At 54.2% G+C, this 17,754-nt stretch overlaps 3 protein-coding genes across 3 annotated transcripts; 2 read left to right on the forward strand and 1 right to left on the reverse strand.

Annotated features, from left to right (window-relative positions):
* Positions 1-1,723: 1,723 nt before the first annotated feature.
* Positions 1,724-3,458, reverse strand: GCG54_00008131 (Homoserine O-acetyltransferase; the record flags this gene model as incomplete). The annotated part of the gene is made up of 3 exons (XM_045408103.1): positions 1,724-2,765; positions 2,818-3,208; positions 3,416-3,458. 3 exons carry the CDS (start codon positions 3,456-3,458, stop codon positions 1,724-1,726), a joined length of 1,476 nt encoding a protein of 491 aa, XP_045257408.1.
* Positions 3,459-4,461: 1,003 nt separating this feature from the next.
* GCG54_00008132 (THO complex subunit 2) lies at positions 4,462-11,745 on the forward strand (the record flags this gene model as incomplete). The annotated part of the gene is made up of 1 exon (XM_045408104.1): positions 4,462-11,745. One exon carries the CDS (start codon positions 4,462-4,464, stop codon positions 11,743-11,745), a length of 7,284 nt encoding a protein of 2,427 aa, XP_045257409.1.
* Positions 11,746-15,045: 3,300 nt separating this feature from the next.
* Positions 15,046-16,678, forward strand: GCG54_00008133 (uncharacterized protein; the record flags this gene model as incomplete). Its single annotated transcript, XM_045408105.1, has 5 exons — positions 15,046-15,189; positions 15,244-15,641; positions 15,725-15,850; positions 15,913-16,216; positions 16,304-16,678. The coding sequence occupies 5 exons, from the start codon at positions 15,046-15,048 to the stop codon at positions 16,676-16,678; spliced, it is 1,347 nt and encodes a 448-aa protein (XP_045257410.1).
* Positions 16,679-17,754: the final 1,076 nt, after the last annotated feature.

A 17,754-nucleotide genomic window follows, 5' to 3' on the forward strand; every position in this document is an offset into this window, starting at 1 on the left:
AAAGTGCTTCAAAGTGCTTTCCTCCAGCGGCACTCCTTCCCTTCGTCCTTTTCCATGTTGCACTGTTACATTCAGAAAAGGCGCGTCCGTGCCGACCGCAACGTCCGCAGGACACTCGTGGACCGGCAGGGAAAGTACCCTTTATGCGGTGGCTCCTCCCCACTGATACCAGGCAGGGGTGCTCCTTCTAGAAGGGCGCTGGAACACCCTCCACACGGAACCCTCTTGACGCAGACCGGCAGCAGATCTGTCCCGATTGGGCCACTGTCAACCTGAACCCAAAGCCTTTCTTCTCGCCCACGAGGGGTGGTGGCTTGATGGCGGATAAAACACGTTGAAAACGCGCTCCTCTTTGTCTTGTCTGCTGTCCAACCATACGCTGCCGTCTTGACCTCTCTCTCGCCCAGCCACGGCGACACTGGACGCCTCAGCACGCCGCATCAGGTTTACCTAACCAATTGCCAGCACAATAGCCGTTCCCAGGTGTTCCCGTCCGCCTTGCTGATGACAGGACCACCTCGAACCCCCCACAGTCTCCAGATCTGCCAATGCACTCGCCTGCCTCTTCACCGAGACGGACAAGGGTTCCCCGAGCCAATGGCAAGGATACCCTCTGACACGTGGTCCTCGTGGGCCTCGAGACCGAGCCTTCTCCGGCTGCTGACGATGTGCGGTAGGGGGGTGGTCGCATTTCTACACTTCCATCGTCGATGCTTGGCCAGGCTGTTGCTGGTTTTTTTTTTTTGCCAGCCTGAGAGAGGCAGGAAAACGACTGCACTCGCTTCCGCTCAAGCATTACGCTGGTGGCAGGCAAATGATTTGTCGAGTCGTGCCAATAGCCGGCTGACGTAAAACGTCTCAATGCGCCCTACTCCCGCCCGTCTCTCCAACCACGAAGCAAGCTCGTGGTCTTTGCTCGCGATTAACTTCCGTTTCACTTCTCTGTGGAATGATTGGCGAGTCATCTTCTGACCTCATTCTAGCTTCTTGCCCCGCGGAAAACCTCCGTCGCTGCTGCTCACGCTGTCTTTGCGGCGGAGGCTGGCAGATATGAGTTCAGGAATTTCCGAACGGTTCTTCATCTCCAGTCTATCTCACTCCGCGTGGCAACTTGCCGCAGGATCCTTATTCATGTCAACAATTGCGGGCGTTCGACAACGGGCTCGGCTCGACGACGGCGGACCATTCCGCCGGCATTCATAATTATCACATTTGCACAACAAAGTTGACCAAACAAAGTTGGAGTCTCACGCAAGAGACAGCTTGAAGTTGACACACGTTTGCGGCATCGTTCGTCCCTCGTACGGACGGTGCCAGATACGTCGGCCATACGGTGCCCCCCTCCGTTCTGCCCTGCGCTGAGATAACCTCCGCACCCAGATTTGACGTCCGGTGCCCTGTCACATACCACAATATGGGCCGGCGGGGATCTGAATTTCCGGGCGTCAAGTGGAAACTCTCGCGCTGGCTCTGCCTATGACAAGTTAGGAACTGAAGTCTGGAGATTGCGTACGGGTACTGGTTCCGCTTCATTGAAGGTCTGGTCTGACACGTCACGTTCGAATCGTCCGCTTGAGCAGAGGCATCCCGACTTAACGCAGCATGAAGAGTTCCATTTTTTGCACCGTCTATTTCCATGATCGCTGACTTGTTGAAAGAAACCAGGCCTGTTGAAACAAAACAAAGACAAAAAACTCCACTGAACACGACCGTCATATCTTTTCTACCAGGCCGTAATGTCGTCTACTTCGGCCTCTCCAAAGGTGCTACTCTTGGTCAGCTGACCCACACCGACTTCTTCGACTTCCTCGCCCTGCTTGCTCATGATATCAGGCAACGTCTCTTTCAAGAAGCCCAAAACGTAGTGGTTGACTTGCTCGAACTGCAGCAAGAAGGCGTCGTGGCCTTCGGGACTGTCGATACGTTCGAGCCTGGCATTCTTGATGTGCTCGGCGATTTCCTCCTGCTCAGCAAAGGTGAACAGGCCGTCACTTTCGATACCGAGAACCAGGGTGGGTTGCTCGATGAGGGCCAAAGCCTCAGCAATCGTCGGCGCGCGGTCACGAGAGACATCGTGTGTGTCCAGCTTCCTCGTCATGGCAATGTAACAGTTGCTGTCGAATCGCTTCACAAACTTTTGTCCCTGGTAGCGCAGGTAGGATTGCGCGGAGAAGTATGTCGAAGTCGGGAGCTTATCGCCGCCCGTAAGGCTATCAGTCTGGGGACCGTGGAATTGGGGGTCAGACGCGTCGGCAACTGCGTCGGCCGTTGCGCCATTAACAGACGTCTCGCTGATGCCCCCCTGGCTGTTCTGCCGTGAGATGGTAGCCCGCTTGACATTGTGACCGTCGTTGTGAATGTGGAAGTGGGCCTCTGACGGCGTGCTGGGCCGGGGCTTCTCGCGGATAGTCTGCCGCCTTGACGGGTCAGGGATGTTCCGTCCGAAACGGGACTCGAAGGAGTTTCGGCTGCGGTAGGTCAGGAGAGCGGACATGCGAGCGGCGCCTAGACCGGTCGACGGCGGGTCGTCGAATGGGTAGTAGCCGTCGTCGTACTTGGGGTCGGCATAGATGCTCTGTCTCTGTGCCTCGCCCCAGCTGATACCCCATGCGCTGTGTCTGCTTGAGGTCGCGATGGGCACAATGCAGCGGATGTAGTCCTTGCCCAGATACGCCCACTCCAACACAAACATGCCACCAAGAGATCCACCGATGACAGCGGCGATTTGCTTTACTCCGAGCTCGTCCAATAGCAGCTTGTGCAGGCTTGTTTTCCGTATTAGTTGATGTAGCTATCCCCTGGAACGAGTTTACTCACTTTACATCATCACGGATTGTCGTGAGAGGGAACTCGGGCCCGTATCTTCCTTTGGACGGGTCGCCGTCCTTGGCAGTGACTGGGCTTGCGGTGCCGTAAGGGCTTCCGAGAGCGTTCATGCACACAATGAAGAATCTCGAAGTGTCGAATGCTCTTCCGGGTCCACCGAGGAGGGGACCCCACCAGTCGCTGACATCTGCGCTGCCAGTCAAGGCATGGCAGATGACCATGGCATTGTCGCCGTTGGCGTTGAGCTTGCCCCGCGTGGTGTAGGCGACGGGCACATTCTGAAGGGTGACTCCCGACTCGAGGGTGAAGGAGGGGATGGTGGCGATTTGTTGCTCCGGAATCAGGGTCGCAAACGGGTTCTCAGGCTGCGTCTGGGTTCTTTCTTACAGGTATTCAGTCACCGGTCTTCTCATCTCATATTCGAGCGCGCGCGTGTGTGTTAACAGTGGGGAGGGACAGAAAGGTCGTTCAGGATATTGAATGATAGATTGGTGTAGACGAGGATTATGAGCCACTTGACTCATAATTCCAAACGGATGACACTGAGACGGGGTCGCGTTGGACGCGCCGGGGCAGAGGTTATACTGACCGTATCTCGGCTGAGAGCCGTTTTGTAAATTTTGTTCCGTCATCCCGACTTCGGAACCAACGAGGGGCAGCGCAAGTCTGGCAGAATGAGGTACAAAATCCTGTCAATTGGCGATGCAACACAGAGCCGTGAGCCAAATGTGACAAGGGCAAGGTTCCTGGGGACTTGAGGGTCCTCCGCGATGGCGAGATATGCGAGATATATGAAGAATCTGGGGTTGGGACTTGCTGAGAATGACTCTTCACTGGCCGGCGTTCAAGAAGAAGCCAGAGACCAGTCCCAAAAATGGCGTAATCGCTCCGGGGGCTTTCTTGGGTAGGTAGTAGGTACGTACTTCCCGGCAGTTTTTTTTTTTTGCAGTGTGATTCATTGGCTCCGCGGGGTCGATGAGTCAGCCAGCAGCTCTAAGTCCTCGCAACGGCGGATTTTAGGGGCACCCCTGCAGATTTGCATGTAACCGATACATGCCGCCAGCCGGTACAGAATTCGCGTCTGGTCCGCCCCACTTCCAGCAGAGCCGCCCCAGAAGGGAGTCGTGGTCAGAGCCGACGGACGCTACCTGCGCTGACAGCCTTGTCTTTTCGTGAGGCTGCTACCTACCTACCACCCGTTTGCAGTGAGCCAAGTGGATCTGAAGCTCTGTGTCTCCGGTGGATCACATTGCTGCAACTGCCTCTTCACGCGAGAAATCGTCCATCCTCACCATCCCCGTCGCCAAACTCGAAAAGTCACCCAAGTCCAGCCAAACGGCGACGACATTTCTCTAATCATTGCATCGTTTGTTTCGGGTCTCCGAATTGTTCCTTCCGCAAGACACGAGTGCGCCTACCTTTATTTCCTTTGTGCACGTCATTCCTTGATCTAGCTATCGACACGCGACGAGAGCTCCTTCCCTCCGCCTGGTACTTCATCTCCTCCTCCTTTCACCAGCCACGCGCGCGCAAGCGAACGACAATGAACTGACCAGACATGCCGACAGGAGAGAAATACAGAATCGACGCGCGTCTCCAATGATACCCTGAACGAAATCGCGATCCGAGAGCAACATGCCTCCAAAGCGCAAGGCTCGCGGCGGCCTCGCCAACGAGGGAAGCAGGCCCTCTCCTCATCGGCCCGGCGACACAACTTTGGGCCAGCGCGACAGAGACTTCTCCGAGGGAGGCGGAAGAGGCGGCCGCAGTGGTAGAAACACTAGACGAAATGACCGACGAGATTCAACACAGGGACAGCAGCAATCACAACAGCCGCCCGCGACTAGCTCATCGAACCCCTCCCGCGTCACGTCACCGACCGTTCCCAGACCTCCTTCGGCGCCATCTCAGTCGCAGCAGCCGGCGCCGGCACCAGTCACAACCGATCAAGCCGCGGCTACCACTGCTGCCTCGATATCCCACCCGCCCTCTCCGGTGCCGACAAATTACTGCTACGAACACATCACCGACGATGCGATCGCTTCATGGACGGCCAAGAGCCGACAAGAGCTGATCGAGCATGCGAAGCAGTCCAAGGTTGATGTTGACATTGAAGAGCTGACCAGCATCTACCAAGAATTCATCCATGCTGTCTTGGAGGGCCGCCTGTCGCCCGCCGACGCTGGCGCGTGCATGAAAGAGATACTCGGTTCGGAATCGCAAGAAATGATTAAGGAGTCATTTTCGTTCGAGCCGCACACTCTCTTCCTCGACACGCTGTCAATCATCTTCGACAATGATCGCGGGCTTTTCAAGCCCCAGCTTCGCGACTTTATCCAGAGCAGCGGCATCTCCCCTGCCCTCCTCCGCCAGGTCCTCGATGCCCAGCTCTTGCAGGATCTCGGCCTCATCCGCACCACCTTCGTGAAGCTCGGAATTCGCCACGCCACCAACCTTCTTTACCGACAAGCCAACTACAACCTGCTGCGCGAGGAGACCGAGGGTTACTCTAAGCTGATGACCGAGCTTTTCACGACCAGCAGCTCGGAACCCCCCACAGCCGAGGCAGCCCACGCAGCGTTCGAGCGTCTCAAAGGCCTCATCGGAACTTTTGATCTTGACGTTGGGCGTGTTCTCGACGTTACGCTTGATGTTTTCGCCGCCGTGCTTATCAAGCAGTTTCGGTTTTTTATCAAGCTGCTCCGCGTCAGCTCCTGGTGGCCTCGCAACCAAAACCCGCCCTCATCCATCTACGTGGGCGGTCTACCCAATTGGGCTCTGCCCGAAAACTCACACTGGCAGTCGAGTGATGAGTCCGAAGCAGAGGCGGTTGAGTTGAGACGTCAGCGTGATATCGAGTTCTGGAACAGGGCTCGTGAAATCCACCTGGACGCCTTCTTCCAGCTTGGGGGAAGGGAGGTCACAGAAGAGAACCTCAAACAGTTGGAGGCATCCGAGTCAACATCCGAAGCCGAAGTCAACGCCGCCTCGGCGTGGATGAAGGCAACAAAGACGCTCCCGCCTCAAGGCAACCGCACTGCTGCCCAGCTCCTGGGCTTCAAGTTGCGATTCTACTCTTCCGACGCCCGAGATGCCGCTGACGTGCTGCCGGCCAACCTTCTCTACCTAGTTGCGCTTCTCATCAAAGTCGGATTTATGTCCATCACTGACATTTACCCTCATCTCTGGCCTCTGGACGACGACATGGAGACTTTGAGGGAGAAGCGCATGAAGGAACTCGAGGAGAAGGAGAGACAGAGTCGACCTGGTGCCGCACAGAATGCGCTCCTTATGGCGGGTGCTCTTCCTGATGACACAGCACCTGTGCCGACCACACGCACACGGGATGCCTCTGGCAAGGTCGATGCGGACGCGAAGACCGATGCCGGCGCGGATGAGAAGGAGAAGCTACCGGAACCTATGGAGCAGAAGGCGGCATTGCTCATCTGTCTGTTGACGATTGGCGCCATTCCGGAGTCTTTGTTCATTCTTGGCCGGTTCCCCTGGCTCCCCGAGGCTTTCCCAGAAATTCTTGACCGCGTACACCGCATCCTCAACCACAGCATTGAAAAGGTCTATCAGGAAAGCCGACCCACACCCATGTGCTTCGCTGAGTGTCCTGCCAAGTCGATTGCCGACCTCGACCAGAGCGGCGTTCCTAAGGGCACTGTCAAGCTCACTACTACGCCGACTAAGAAGTCCATGAAGTGGCCTTTCCCCGACGGCTTCGACCCAAGAGACCAGCATTACCGATTCTACTGGGACGAGTGGGCCGACAATGTCCCTGTTTGCCAGACCGTCGAGGATGTCTTCACCCTTTGCGATACCTTCTTGAACATCTCCGGCGTCAACATCGGCAAAGACCCTACTCTACTAGCAAAGTTTGTCAGTATCGGAGCTAAGAGTCTTGGACAAGATCGGTCCCAGGATAACCTCGACCGCTGGCAGGAACTTCTCCGACGCATCTTGGTTCCTGCCCTCAGCATGACTACAGCCAACGCGGCAGTCGTGAACTCCGTTTGGGACCTTCTCAAGCTCTACCCCGTCACAACCCGCTACTCAATCTATGCGGAGTGGTTCGAAGGCCAAATATCCAGACTTCCAGCCATGAAAGCGGCCTTTGCCCGCACTCGCATCGAGACCAGAGGTGTGATGAAGCGCATTTCGTTGACCAATCTGAGCGAGATGGCGAAGTCTTTGGCAAAGACTAGCTACTCATCCCCAGGCATTGTCTTCAAGGAAGCCTTGAGCCAGATCGAATCCTACGCCAATCTTATCGAAGCTTTCGTTGAGTGCGCGAAGTACTTCACTGACTTGGCGTACGACGTTCTGGTGTGGTCATTGATGAGCTCCCTCGGCGGCAAACAAAGAAGTCGCACCCAAGAATCTTCAATCCTTCTTACCAGCAAGTGGCTTCAAGCTCTGTCCAAGTTTGCCGGCAAGGTTTTCAAGCGATACTCGATTTTGGACCCGAGCCCCATCCTTCGATACGTCGATGATCAGCTGTTCAAAGGCAATTCTACGGATCTGATCATTCTCAAGGAGCTGGTAGCCTCCATGGGAGGCGTTGTTCAAGTCCTTGACTTTACCGACGAACAGATCTTGGCCATGTCAGGAGGTGAGGTGTTGCGTCGACAGACCCTGCTTGGTCTTCAGGACAAACGTTTCGAGTCGGGGCGCAGTGCCAAGCGTCTCATGCAATCATTGACCGAATCGAAGCTTGCTGGACGTATCCTCATCAACATTGCCCAATACCGCCAGTCAGCCATCTTCAAGCTCCCTGATGACGAGGCCCATATCAAGTACATTGGTTCCGTTATCGACGACAGTCACCAGATCTTGGTTCAGTATCTCGACCTCCTGCGAACGAACTTGGAACCCCAGGAGTTTGATGCGCTTGTCCCTGCCATCGCGCGTCTCATGGATGACTTTGGTCTTGATGCCAGTCTCGCTTTTCTGATAGGCAGAGAAGGAGTCTCTCACTCCATGTTTGCGAAGAAGCCGGATGCTCCAGCTATCGCAGATACCGACGGAGACGTGTCAATGGTGCCGACTGGCGAAGAGACGATTGAGGCCGAAGAAAAGACGCTCACGCCACAAGAAATCCGGGAGAAGGCGAAGAAAGACGCCATGCGTCAGATTCACGAAGCACTTGAGCCTCTCATCGCCTCCATTCAGTCCATCACGCCCGAAGCTTCTTGGAGCAAGCTCAGTTCCGAGTTCTACGTTCTCTTTTGGGCACTTCAACTCGGCGACATCGAAGTACCCGCCGCAAGCTACAACAGTGCCCATAAGAGAATCGCCAACTTGGCCAAAGATCTTAACAGAGACCGCTCGGACATGAGCCGCAGCGGTGTCAACAAGAAGAAGACCAAAGAGGCCGAACTTCAAAAGATTGGCAACGAACTTCCGAAGGAGGCTGATCTGCAGATGAAGAGGGCACGCGTCGTCAGGGACTACATGTCTGATCGAATGGGCACGTGGTTCACAGGATCGGTTACCAAGCTGAACGGTGTTTCGGACGCAATTCTGGAGCAATGTTTGCTTCCCCGACTCGTGCTCTCCGCCAGCGACGCTGAGTACTGCTACGCCCTCATCAGAAAGATTCACAGCTTCGGTGCACCCAACTTCCGCTTGAAGGCTTTATACGACCGAATTTTCAACGTTAACCGACTTCGGTCGATGATCTTCACTTGCACCGTTCGTGAAGCCGAGCACCTCGGGAGGTTCCTGAACTGCATCTTGAAAGACCTCGCCAAATGGCACCGAGACTCCAATGTCTTTGAGAGGGAAGCCGTCGGCAAGCGTAGCAATCTGCTTGGCTTTGCATCGGAATTTGATGCGGAGGGACAACCGACGGCGTACTACGACCACGCGCAATTCCGAGATATTCTGTACGGTTGGCACAACAAACTCAACCTCGCTTTGAAGTCCTGTCTCGGCGGCATGGAGTGGATGCACATTCGCAATGCCATGACGGTTCTCAAGGCTGTTCTTGAATTCTTCCCGGCCGTTACCTTCATGGGCAACCAGTTCATTGAGCAGCTCAAGACCATCACTGAGCGTGAGGCAGCCTCCAAGACTGCGACAGCCGGCGAGGAGGGCCACCGCGTTGATCTTTCAGTTGCTGCTCAGGGTGCATTGTCCGAGTTGCAGAGGAGGAAGGCAAAGTGGGTATTGCCAGCAGGCTTCCGCCCAAATATGGTGGGTCGATCAATCACAACCCAGACAACAAGTATGCTGACCACGACCCAGAACGGACAAGCCCAAGGAAAGACGAAAGATGGCGATGCGGCAGGTCTACGTCCGACCGCTGCCGAGTTCAAGCCTGGCACTGCGAAGAGTGCAGCAGAACAGGAGGATGGAGAAGTCAAAGATGGCAAGGATGCCGAAAACCGACCGTCTGGTCCGTCGGCACCCGCCAATATCGGTCAGAAGGATGCCAATCTTCCCCCCAAGCCCTCTGGTGCGCAGAGAGACTCAGCGAAACCCGGTGCTACCCCTTCAGCCAACTCTGCCGCCTCAAGCAAACCGTCAACGCCGAAGCCCCATGTCGGTACCCCGTCCAATAACGCACACCAGAGAGACGGCCCCAAACCTATTCCTACGAGCGCGCCTTCAGGCCTGCCCAAGAGGCCCGATGTGCCTATTCCAGGCCACTACCGCAATCACTTTCCTCCTGAAGGCCTGCCCGAACGCCGGGATCAGAGAGACAGCCGCGAGCCACGTGGCCCCAGAGATTCTCGAGAACCCCGTGACTCTCGGGATCATAGGGAATCACGAGACTCTCGAGACCCTCGGTTTGTTGAGCCCACTCGCCCTGACCGCAGCCGCGAATTCGCCAGTCAGGAACGCCGTGGACCGGACGGCCCCAGAGAAGTCGGTCGCTTGTCGGAGAAGGACTGGCCCGGCAGACCAGAACCTCAGCGCCGCGAACACAGTACTCATGATCGTGACAACCGTCAGTCACGGGACAGACAGCCTCAGGCTAATGGCCGAGCTTCTGAGCCTGGTCGACTTTCGAGAGACACAGTCATGTCCACGCCACCCCCTCAAGCAGCGCAGCCGCCACCTGAGGAGCCGCCCATCAACTCTGCCCGGCTTGCTCTGATCCAGGGTGACCAACCAGACAGGCCCAGCCGTTCAGAAAGACCACCACGTTCATCCGAGCCCGATCGTCGTAGTGGCAGAGGGCCTCGAGGAGGCGACTCGGACCGCTCTGACATCATCAATCCGGAGCGTGCCGCCTTAATCGGAGAGACTCGCCCAGAGCCGCCATCGCGCCCAGCACGGGATGAGCCCAGAGAAAGAGGCACGCCTCGCGGCCACTCTCCCAGACGCAGTGGACGCTTCAACCCAGATACCCCTGACGCCGGGAGAGATGACAGACATGGTCGCTCTCATCACTCAGACCATCGGTCCTCGAATCGGGATGCACACAATGAGTCCCCAGCTACGCATCCACGAGCCGATCGAGCTGGCGACCGTGACAGTAGCCGGCCTGGACAAGATAAGGGCAGGGAGGCATTCCTTGGCCCCAGTCGGGGCTCTGATCCGGATCATACCCGCCAAGACCACAACTATGGTCGCTTGAATCCCATCCAGTCTGTCGTTACGAACGAACCGCCCTCCGGACCTCGTGGTCGTGGCCGAACATCCGCTCGAGGTGGCGGTGCCATGAACACTCCCAATTCAAGATCCGATGGACGTTTTCCCGGCACCGATAGCCCGGCGGCGCCTGACGAGAGGCATCCACCAACCGGACCGGCCTCGGGTAGAGGGCGCAGGAACCAGTACGACCCGAATCAGAATCAGTCCGTGAGCTCGCCCACGACAGCGACGCCCACTCCCAGCACACACCCCGACCGCGCTCGTGTCATTAACTCTGGACCGCCTGGCCCCCCAACTCCGGGTGCCGGAGGCCCAGCCACTGGAGTCCACCCTGATCGCTTGGCTCAAATTGCGCCTCCTCCTCCACCGCCGCCTCCGGGACAGCCGCCCAATCATAGCCATTCCCGGCCATCGCTGCCTCCTCTCAACACCCCTGACCGGCCTTCTGGAGGCGGCAACAGGAACGTCCAGACGCCCACCGGCAACTTCCCTGGTCCAACCGATGGTGCACCTTCTGGACCGGCGTCAACTGACAGAGGTCGCGGTGGCAGTCGAAGGCAACTTGCAGGTATCAACAATACTTTGCAACAAGCTCAAGCTAACATGCCGGACACTAGCCGCGGCACTACCATCCGGGGACGTGGAGCAGCTCGCGGTAGTATCGCTGGTTCTGACGCTCAAGTGTTGACCGGCGCGTCTCCCATCTCGACTCCGACCCAAGAACGCCCGGACCCAATCCGGCAAGATCGCAGCCAGGCTAATGGAGAGGATCACTCACGCAACGAACATGATCGCAGCAGGAAAGAACACCGCTCGGACCGTGGCCGACAGTCAAGACGAAGCAGCCGGGAACGAGAGCAGCGCAGTCAAGAACGCGAGAGGGAGCCCAAGGAGCCACGTGAGTACAGAGACCGAAGGTCCGGGGCCCAAGGCCACTCTTCGAGCAACCGAGAGGAACGCGAGCCCAGGCGGTCGGGGCGGGATCCTTCCGGTAGCACCAGGGACTCTCACTCCAATGCCGCCCATGGCAACAGCCGCGAGAACATTGGAGGTGGACGTGAGCCACGTCACCGCGGCGATCGTGGCGATGGCGTGCGTGCGGATGGAGCACGAGGAGAAGCAGGTTCGGGAGGACGTAATGAAGAATGGGGTGGAAATGCGCGAGGGGCGCCCAGACCAGGACAACGCGATGGCGGATCGAGGCAGAACGAAGACCGACGTGAGCCGCGAGAGGAGCGCGGCCGCAAGAGGAGAAGCGAGGACGCCACCGGTCTCGGGAACGATCGCGAGAAGAGGCAGAGACGTTAGGAGAAGTCTCAACCTTGGAGCAATGGCGGGGGATGTTTCTGATAATCGACAAGAGGGAGGGAGAGAGAAGAGGCCATGTTTGCGAAAGAGGAAAGAAAAGATTATTTGAGTCGATACGACGACATGCGGCACAGAATGGGCAAAGAGGACCACACACATTCCGCGACGAGCATTCATTACACTGCTACTATTATTTTACTTTGCGAGTTTTGCACGACTGGTCAAAAAGGATGGCCGAAATTCCAAGTTCAGATACAAAGACAATCCACTCCGTGTCAAACCCCACAAAACACATCATACACATACATCGTCCTCGTCGCTCGGACACTATCAGGGGCCGGCGCTGCGCAGTCGGGAGGAGGGGACAGATACATCTCGGTACCCTCTCTTGCCCGGTGTTGCGTATGACGACGCTGCGACCGCACCCATGCGACCTTTATTAGACTTGCATCCGCCCACGCACTACTTAATGATTCATGTTCACCTCGTCTACAACGTTTTATGATACCCGATACTTTTTTAAACAAAAGCTTTTGCGCGTAGAAATCAGGGCAAGGCTGGTAGATGCTTTTCATATTGAAGAGGGGTGTGGAGGCATTATAAAACAGCTTGAGGAGCTTTCGTAGAGATGGAGGGCTTGAGAGTGTACATCAGGCATTGAATCAAGGGGGTTCAGGTATGAGGGGTTGTTTGTATCTTGTGAGAATAGTAGGAAAGAAATTCAGATTCATTGGTTTTACTTTATGGTTGAAGTATGGCTGTCCGCTTGGATGTGAGCGGGGTTTGCGGTGGGATGGAAATGAGTTGGTCTGACACGCCGAGATGATGTGACTTTTCAATGTGACGTCTTTGTAATCTTGGATGAGATTTTCAGTATCTGGAGCATCTTCTCCCCTTACGCGGTATTGGTTTGGTGAAATCGGGGTCGTGAATACGAGTTCAGCGGCGTCGTCTCTGAAAACGGGGGCCTGGCCAATAACTCATTGTCTACTTGTCAAAACTCTTTTACATGCGCATCCCCATCGCGTCTACCAGATCACCACAAACAGAGAGCATGATCACCCCTTAAGCGAAGTGCCAGTTGCAACGGGGGCTGATGTTGGCACGGCCCGAGGAGCTCGCAAAGATCGGGTGGTAGTATGTTCCCGAGATGTTGACTTTGAGGGACCATGGGGCTTCGCATGTCTGCGTGTCGTCGTGCCAAGTGCCTGGCTCTCGGCCGTTATCGTCTGACCCGCAGTTCTGCTTTGCGTAGGCTTGGAGGCTTGCTTGGTACGCGGCTGGGACCGCGGGCTCGCAGTTGAGCTCGTACTGCGGGTTGCCGGCCAGGCCGAGGCCGACGAGAGCGAGGAGAATGATGGCAATTGGGGAATGCACTGTAACTTTGTGAATGTTGGTTCTTGTGAGCGATCTCGGGGACGTCGTTTTCAAGAGAGAACAAAAGATGAGGCAACGAAAGAGCATAGAAATGGCAATGACAACTTACTGGTTCGCGTCTGATACTGGGCACTTCCCCTGTGTGGAGAGCAAGTCTGTGTTGGGCGGTGCCAAGAGAATGTGTACTTATAGTCAAGGGCGAGCTGCAGCTTACACGAATATATGCTTACCTAGGTATTGGAAAATATCGGGGAAGGAGTACTTCGGCGGAAGACCGTCTTTCTTCTGCACAGGCGATGGCTTGTCTCTCCGGGACGTACAAGCTTTATCAAATCAAGACATGATATATCAGTACACCCTCGAAATATACGCTATTCATCTTCTACTTTGAGCCTAGCCACATCCGATTTGTGTAGGTTTGCGCCACACTACGAAGATCCTGTTTTTACTTTGATAGAAGCCTACTTAAAATCGTGATACTATTCAGGAAAGCTTCGATCCAGGTTCGCAAAAGTGTACGCCATTCAATTAGTACAACGAACTACGTAGAGCAAGCGATTCATTCTCAATTAAGCAGGGTTTGTCAACAACAGTAATATTAGACTGATCATAGTTCTTGACCTCAAACCAGCGCCGATATCCGGACTCGAAAACGTTAATGGCAGAAAAGCTTAGATTGAAAGGGAGACAGAGCCTCACAACACAGAATACCCTACCAGTTGATTCATTGCTACTGAAATGATTCAGTGCTAAGCCACACTTCACTCTGATGCACGTTGTGTTCACGCCAGTTGTCCTAACCACAGCAAGTCACTCAACCTGACATCATCATCATGGTAATGCTCGCAATAACAGTTTCGAGGTAATTAGCAACGTTCTGTTGTACTTGGCGAAATAATTACAATGGCATGAGACCGAAGCACGACTTCAGAAACTCCATATGGTCTGGAAAGTCTGTGTTGATGTGTCGTTGCGTGTCACTGTGCAAGGACAAGAGTTGGCAGCCGAGATACGAGAACCACATCGTCAACACTGAGTATGTATGGGGTAAGTTGCTGGAAACTTCATATCGATCCAGTGCATTACCATAATACTTTCTCACAAGTCCGGAGTAGCTCGGGTGCTAGCGGGCGTACTCATAGTTTGGACCAGGGGTAACAAGTAAGAATCTGCGAGGCCCGAAGCCCTGTGACGTGGCTAGATTCCCTGACTTGCTCGCAGCAGATATCTGTCATTTATTGACCAAGATGTGATATTTATGGTTCATCAAGGGCCTTTCCTCAGGTCGGTCAAAGTGGAGGTCCGTGTTGCCTTCACCGCCATCACCAGGTCTGGTATCTCTTCGATTGCGGGTGGACTACGACACGCGCGATCCGCGGATAGCTCCGTATTTTCGCTACTTTGCTCAATTACGAGATTTTCTATTCGCTAGAACAACAAGTCGGTCAGTTTGGAGAACGTCTATTTAGATGGAACCCCGCTGAGCATGTAATGGCACCCGCAAGCGATGGGACATTATTGAACTTTGTGTATTCGGCATCCTTCATCCAGACATAAGCACCAATCAGCACCAGGGAATTACACTGCTTAGTGCATTCAGCTGTACATTCGATGGGCATATGTAAATGATCAGCACTGATATCCGATTAAGGTACGCTCGGCTATTTATAATTTTGACGTGCCATGAATGTATGGGACGAATCCCACTTAAACGAGGATATCCTAGCTCTGGCGACGATTATGAAGCTTTGCCAACCGGAGCAAAATATCGCTCTCGGTCTCGCAATCGCTGAAAGGAGACATCGAAATGCGAAATGTGCGGTGTTCTGTATTTAATCATGGCTTCATCGTGCCTGATAGTCGAAGCTGTGCATTCGCCCGGAACAACAGATTTAGTGACCTTTTCTAACAAAGCTTGATCCAATGGCTGCCTCAACTCTTCCCGTGGCGGGTCTTCCGTTGACCCCAGGAATGGACTTTGGAACCCTTTCATACAGCGACCCCAAGGCACAAGAATTCGACTCACTTGCCTCGGACGTACTTGAGACTATCAAAAGCAAACTTTCGGTAAGCCTATCTCGCCACCAACTTGAAGTGCCATCCCAACTAAACATCAGTCAGGCTTTGAACGAGGCCGATACACTGGCCGAACTCATCGTGACTGACATGATGCCCCGCGGTGAGCTCACAAAGACCATCTACATTGACGCTCGGCCAACCGGCACCCGCCTGCTCGAGTCTCCGCCTCCGGGGATGGGCGTTGACGTGACTATTTCTCTGCGTCCGGATATGTTTTTCGGCTTGGCCAATGGCAACCTAGACGTGAACATGGTTGCCCGTATCGGCTTCAACGCGCAGGGCGCCAACCCTCCGAAGTCACACGATCTCTTGGATCGCATGTCTCCTCGGCCGTCCAAAGTCATGAATCCCAAGGATTACACCTTCCCTGAGGACGCGCTCCCGAAACCGACGACTGACATCGCGGAGATTAAGCGCAACATCAAGAAATTCGGATACGGGTATGAATTCCATTCACGGCGATTGCTATTTCGCAAGATTGCTATTTCGCAAGACGACAGCAGTGACTAACATGAGCTCTCAGGTTGGTTAAGGACGCCTTGGCGCCGGAACAGGTTCAAATTTTGAGACGAGCGATTCTAGAGCAAGCTGCCGGTGAGCGTAAGGCTGGCGTAGCTGACATCGAGGGCGGAACCAACCAGCGGTTGTGGTGCGTAAACGCTTCCATATCAAATCGTATGTTGCGCACGCTAACGAGAATTACGAATGAAGGAACGTTGTCAACAAGGGAGATGAGTTCTTAGACCTTTTGAACCATCCACTGTTCGACGAATTGCTTGCCTGGTTTTTGGGAGATTACTCGTACCTGTCTCAGGCTTCAGTCAACATCTTGGGGCCCAACAACATGCCGATGCCTTTTCACCGCGATCAGATTCCTATGAATCCTTTCACGGACGACCCTATCGGTCTCAGCTTCATGTTCTACATGGAGGATTCCAGCAAATCCAATGGAGCCACGCATGTGATTCCGGCCTCTCACGTTGGCCATGTGCGCCCATGGGATCCAAACAGCTTTGTAAGTTCTCTCGCAAGCTGATACGAAGCAAGATAGTGACTGGAATGTCATTGTTCTCAAACTTGACTAACACATGGTGTCGCAAAGGATGGATCCATCCCGGCATCGGCCCCGGCCGGCACTTGCTTAGTGTTCAACACTACAGTTTGGCACTCAACTGGTGTCAATACCACCAACGCCGAAAGACCCGCCCTCATCTACGCTTTCAACCGTTACTTCATGGGTTCCACTGTGAACCCGTATCTGAGCTTGGGGAAAGATGTCTTGGACAAGTTGACTTTGCGGCAGAAGCAGTTACTTGGTTTTGTTGTGCGGCCGGCATTTAATTGGGTTGGTAAGATAAGATCGGCTGGCGAGCCTGTTGAGCGGACTGAGGACGTTGGTAAGACGAGGGCAGAGTATGTACCAATTGGTGGTAAGGCTACTGGCATAGCCAGTATCTCAGAGAGATATACCAGGTAGCCTATCTAGGTCACTTGGGCGAGGGGCATGGGGACGGAAATCACACCGATGCGATAGAGAAAACTTACTGAGCTGGCTGTCTATCGCTCGTTGACAGAATGAAAAGCTGGTGATCGAATCTAGGCCTATTTCGATTGCTACAGAAGACTGGACCTGGATCAAACGTTTTCTTTACTAAGAGTTTTGGCGCCTATCTCTTGAAGGCTAGTGCGAAATCAAGGATTGCATGGTCACTCGATGTTGAGATTCCTGCTGTTCATGTAATCCTTGAATTTTTTAGTGCGTCTTAAGTAGGATCTCGCTTGTGTAGCCGCTCAAAGCCTGATGGGACACATAATTGATATCCTTGCGCAAGGGGTATGAACAGTTTGATATCTCCGCAAGAACTCAGCCAGCTAACGTTTGCACAGATACATCATCTATGTGGTCTTTGATGGAATAAAACGAGAAATACAATTTGCTTGCTACGCAGCCGTCGTTAAGTTAAAAGCATACATTCCCGATGAACCCCTTTTTTGAGCAGCACGACAAGAACTGGCTGTTCTTGTCGGTTACGCATTCCAGATTCAGTCCACCTCCCATCGTTCCAAGCCCTTTGCAGCAGTCTCTGGTAGCTGCAGTACTATCACACTGGCATTGTTGTGCCCGTTTTGTACTGAGTCATGCGTGATTAGGGATGTATACATATTTGACGGACATGACTGGAGATGATCCCCCTTGCGGAAGTTGACTTACAGAAGTTGAGAAGAATTCTCTGCTTCACCGTTGCTAGGCACAGCAATTGCCGTCGCAATACCGAGGTAGGAAAGAAAGATGCATAGTGATACTGAGACTCTCATTTTGATGGCTGATAATACGATGGGTAATAGCTGGAAGGAAATTCGTCGTCAAGACCGAGATAGCATAAGAAGATACTCTAAGCGCGACATCTGACAATGATCGCAAGGAAATTCATTGGCTTTTATATGCATACGGTTTTCATTTTAGCTGATGAACTTTAGTCCTAGTGACGAGTCAGACGGTAAATCATCCATGGGTTATTAAGTTTCCATAGTGTATAAGGCGGTGGAAACATG

Source organism: Colletotrichum gloeosporioides (assembly GCF_011800055.1).
Source record: "Colletotrichum gloeosporioides strain Lc1 chromosome Unknown consensus_100, whole genome shotgun sequence".
NCBI lineage: Eukaryota > Fungi > Ascomycota > Sordariomycetes > Glomerellales > Glomerellaceae > Colletotrichum > Colletotrichum gloeosporioides.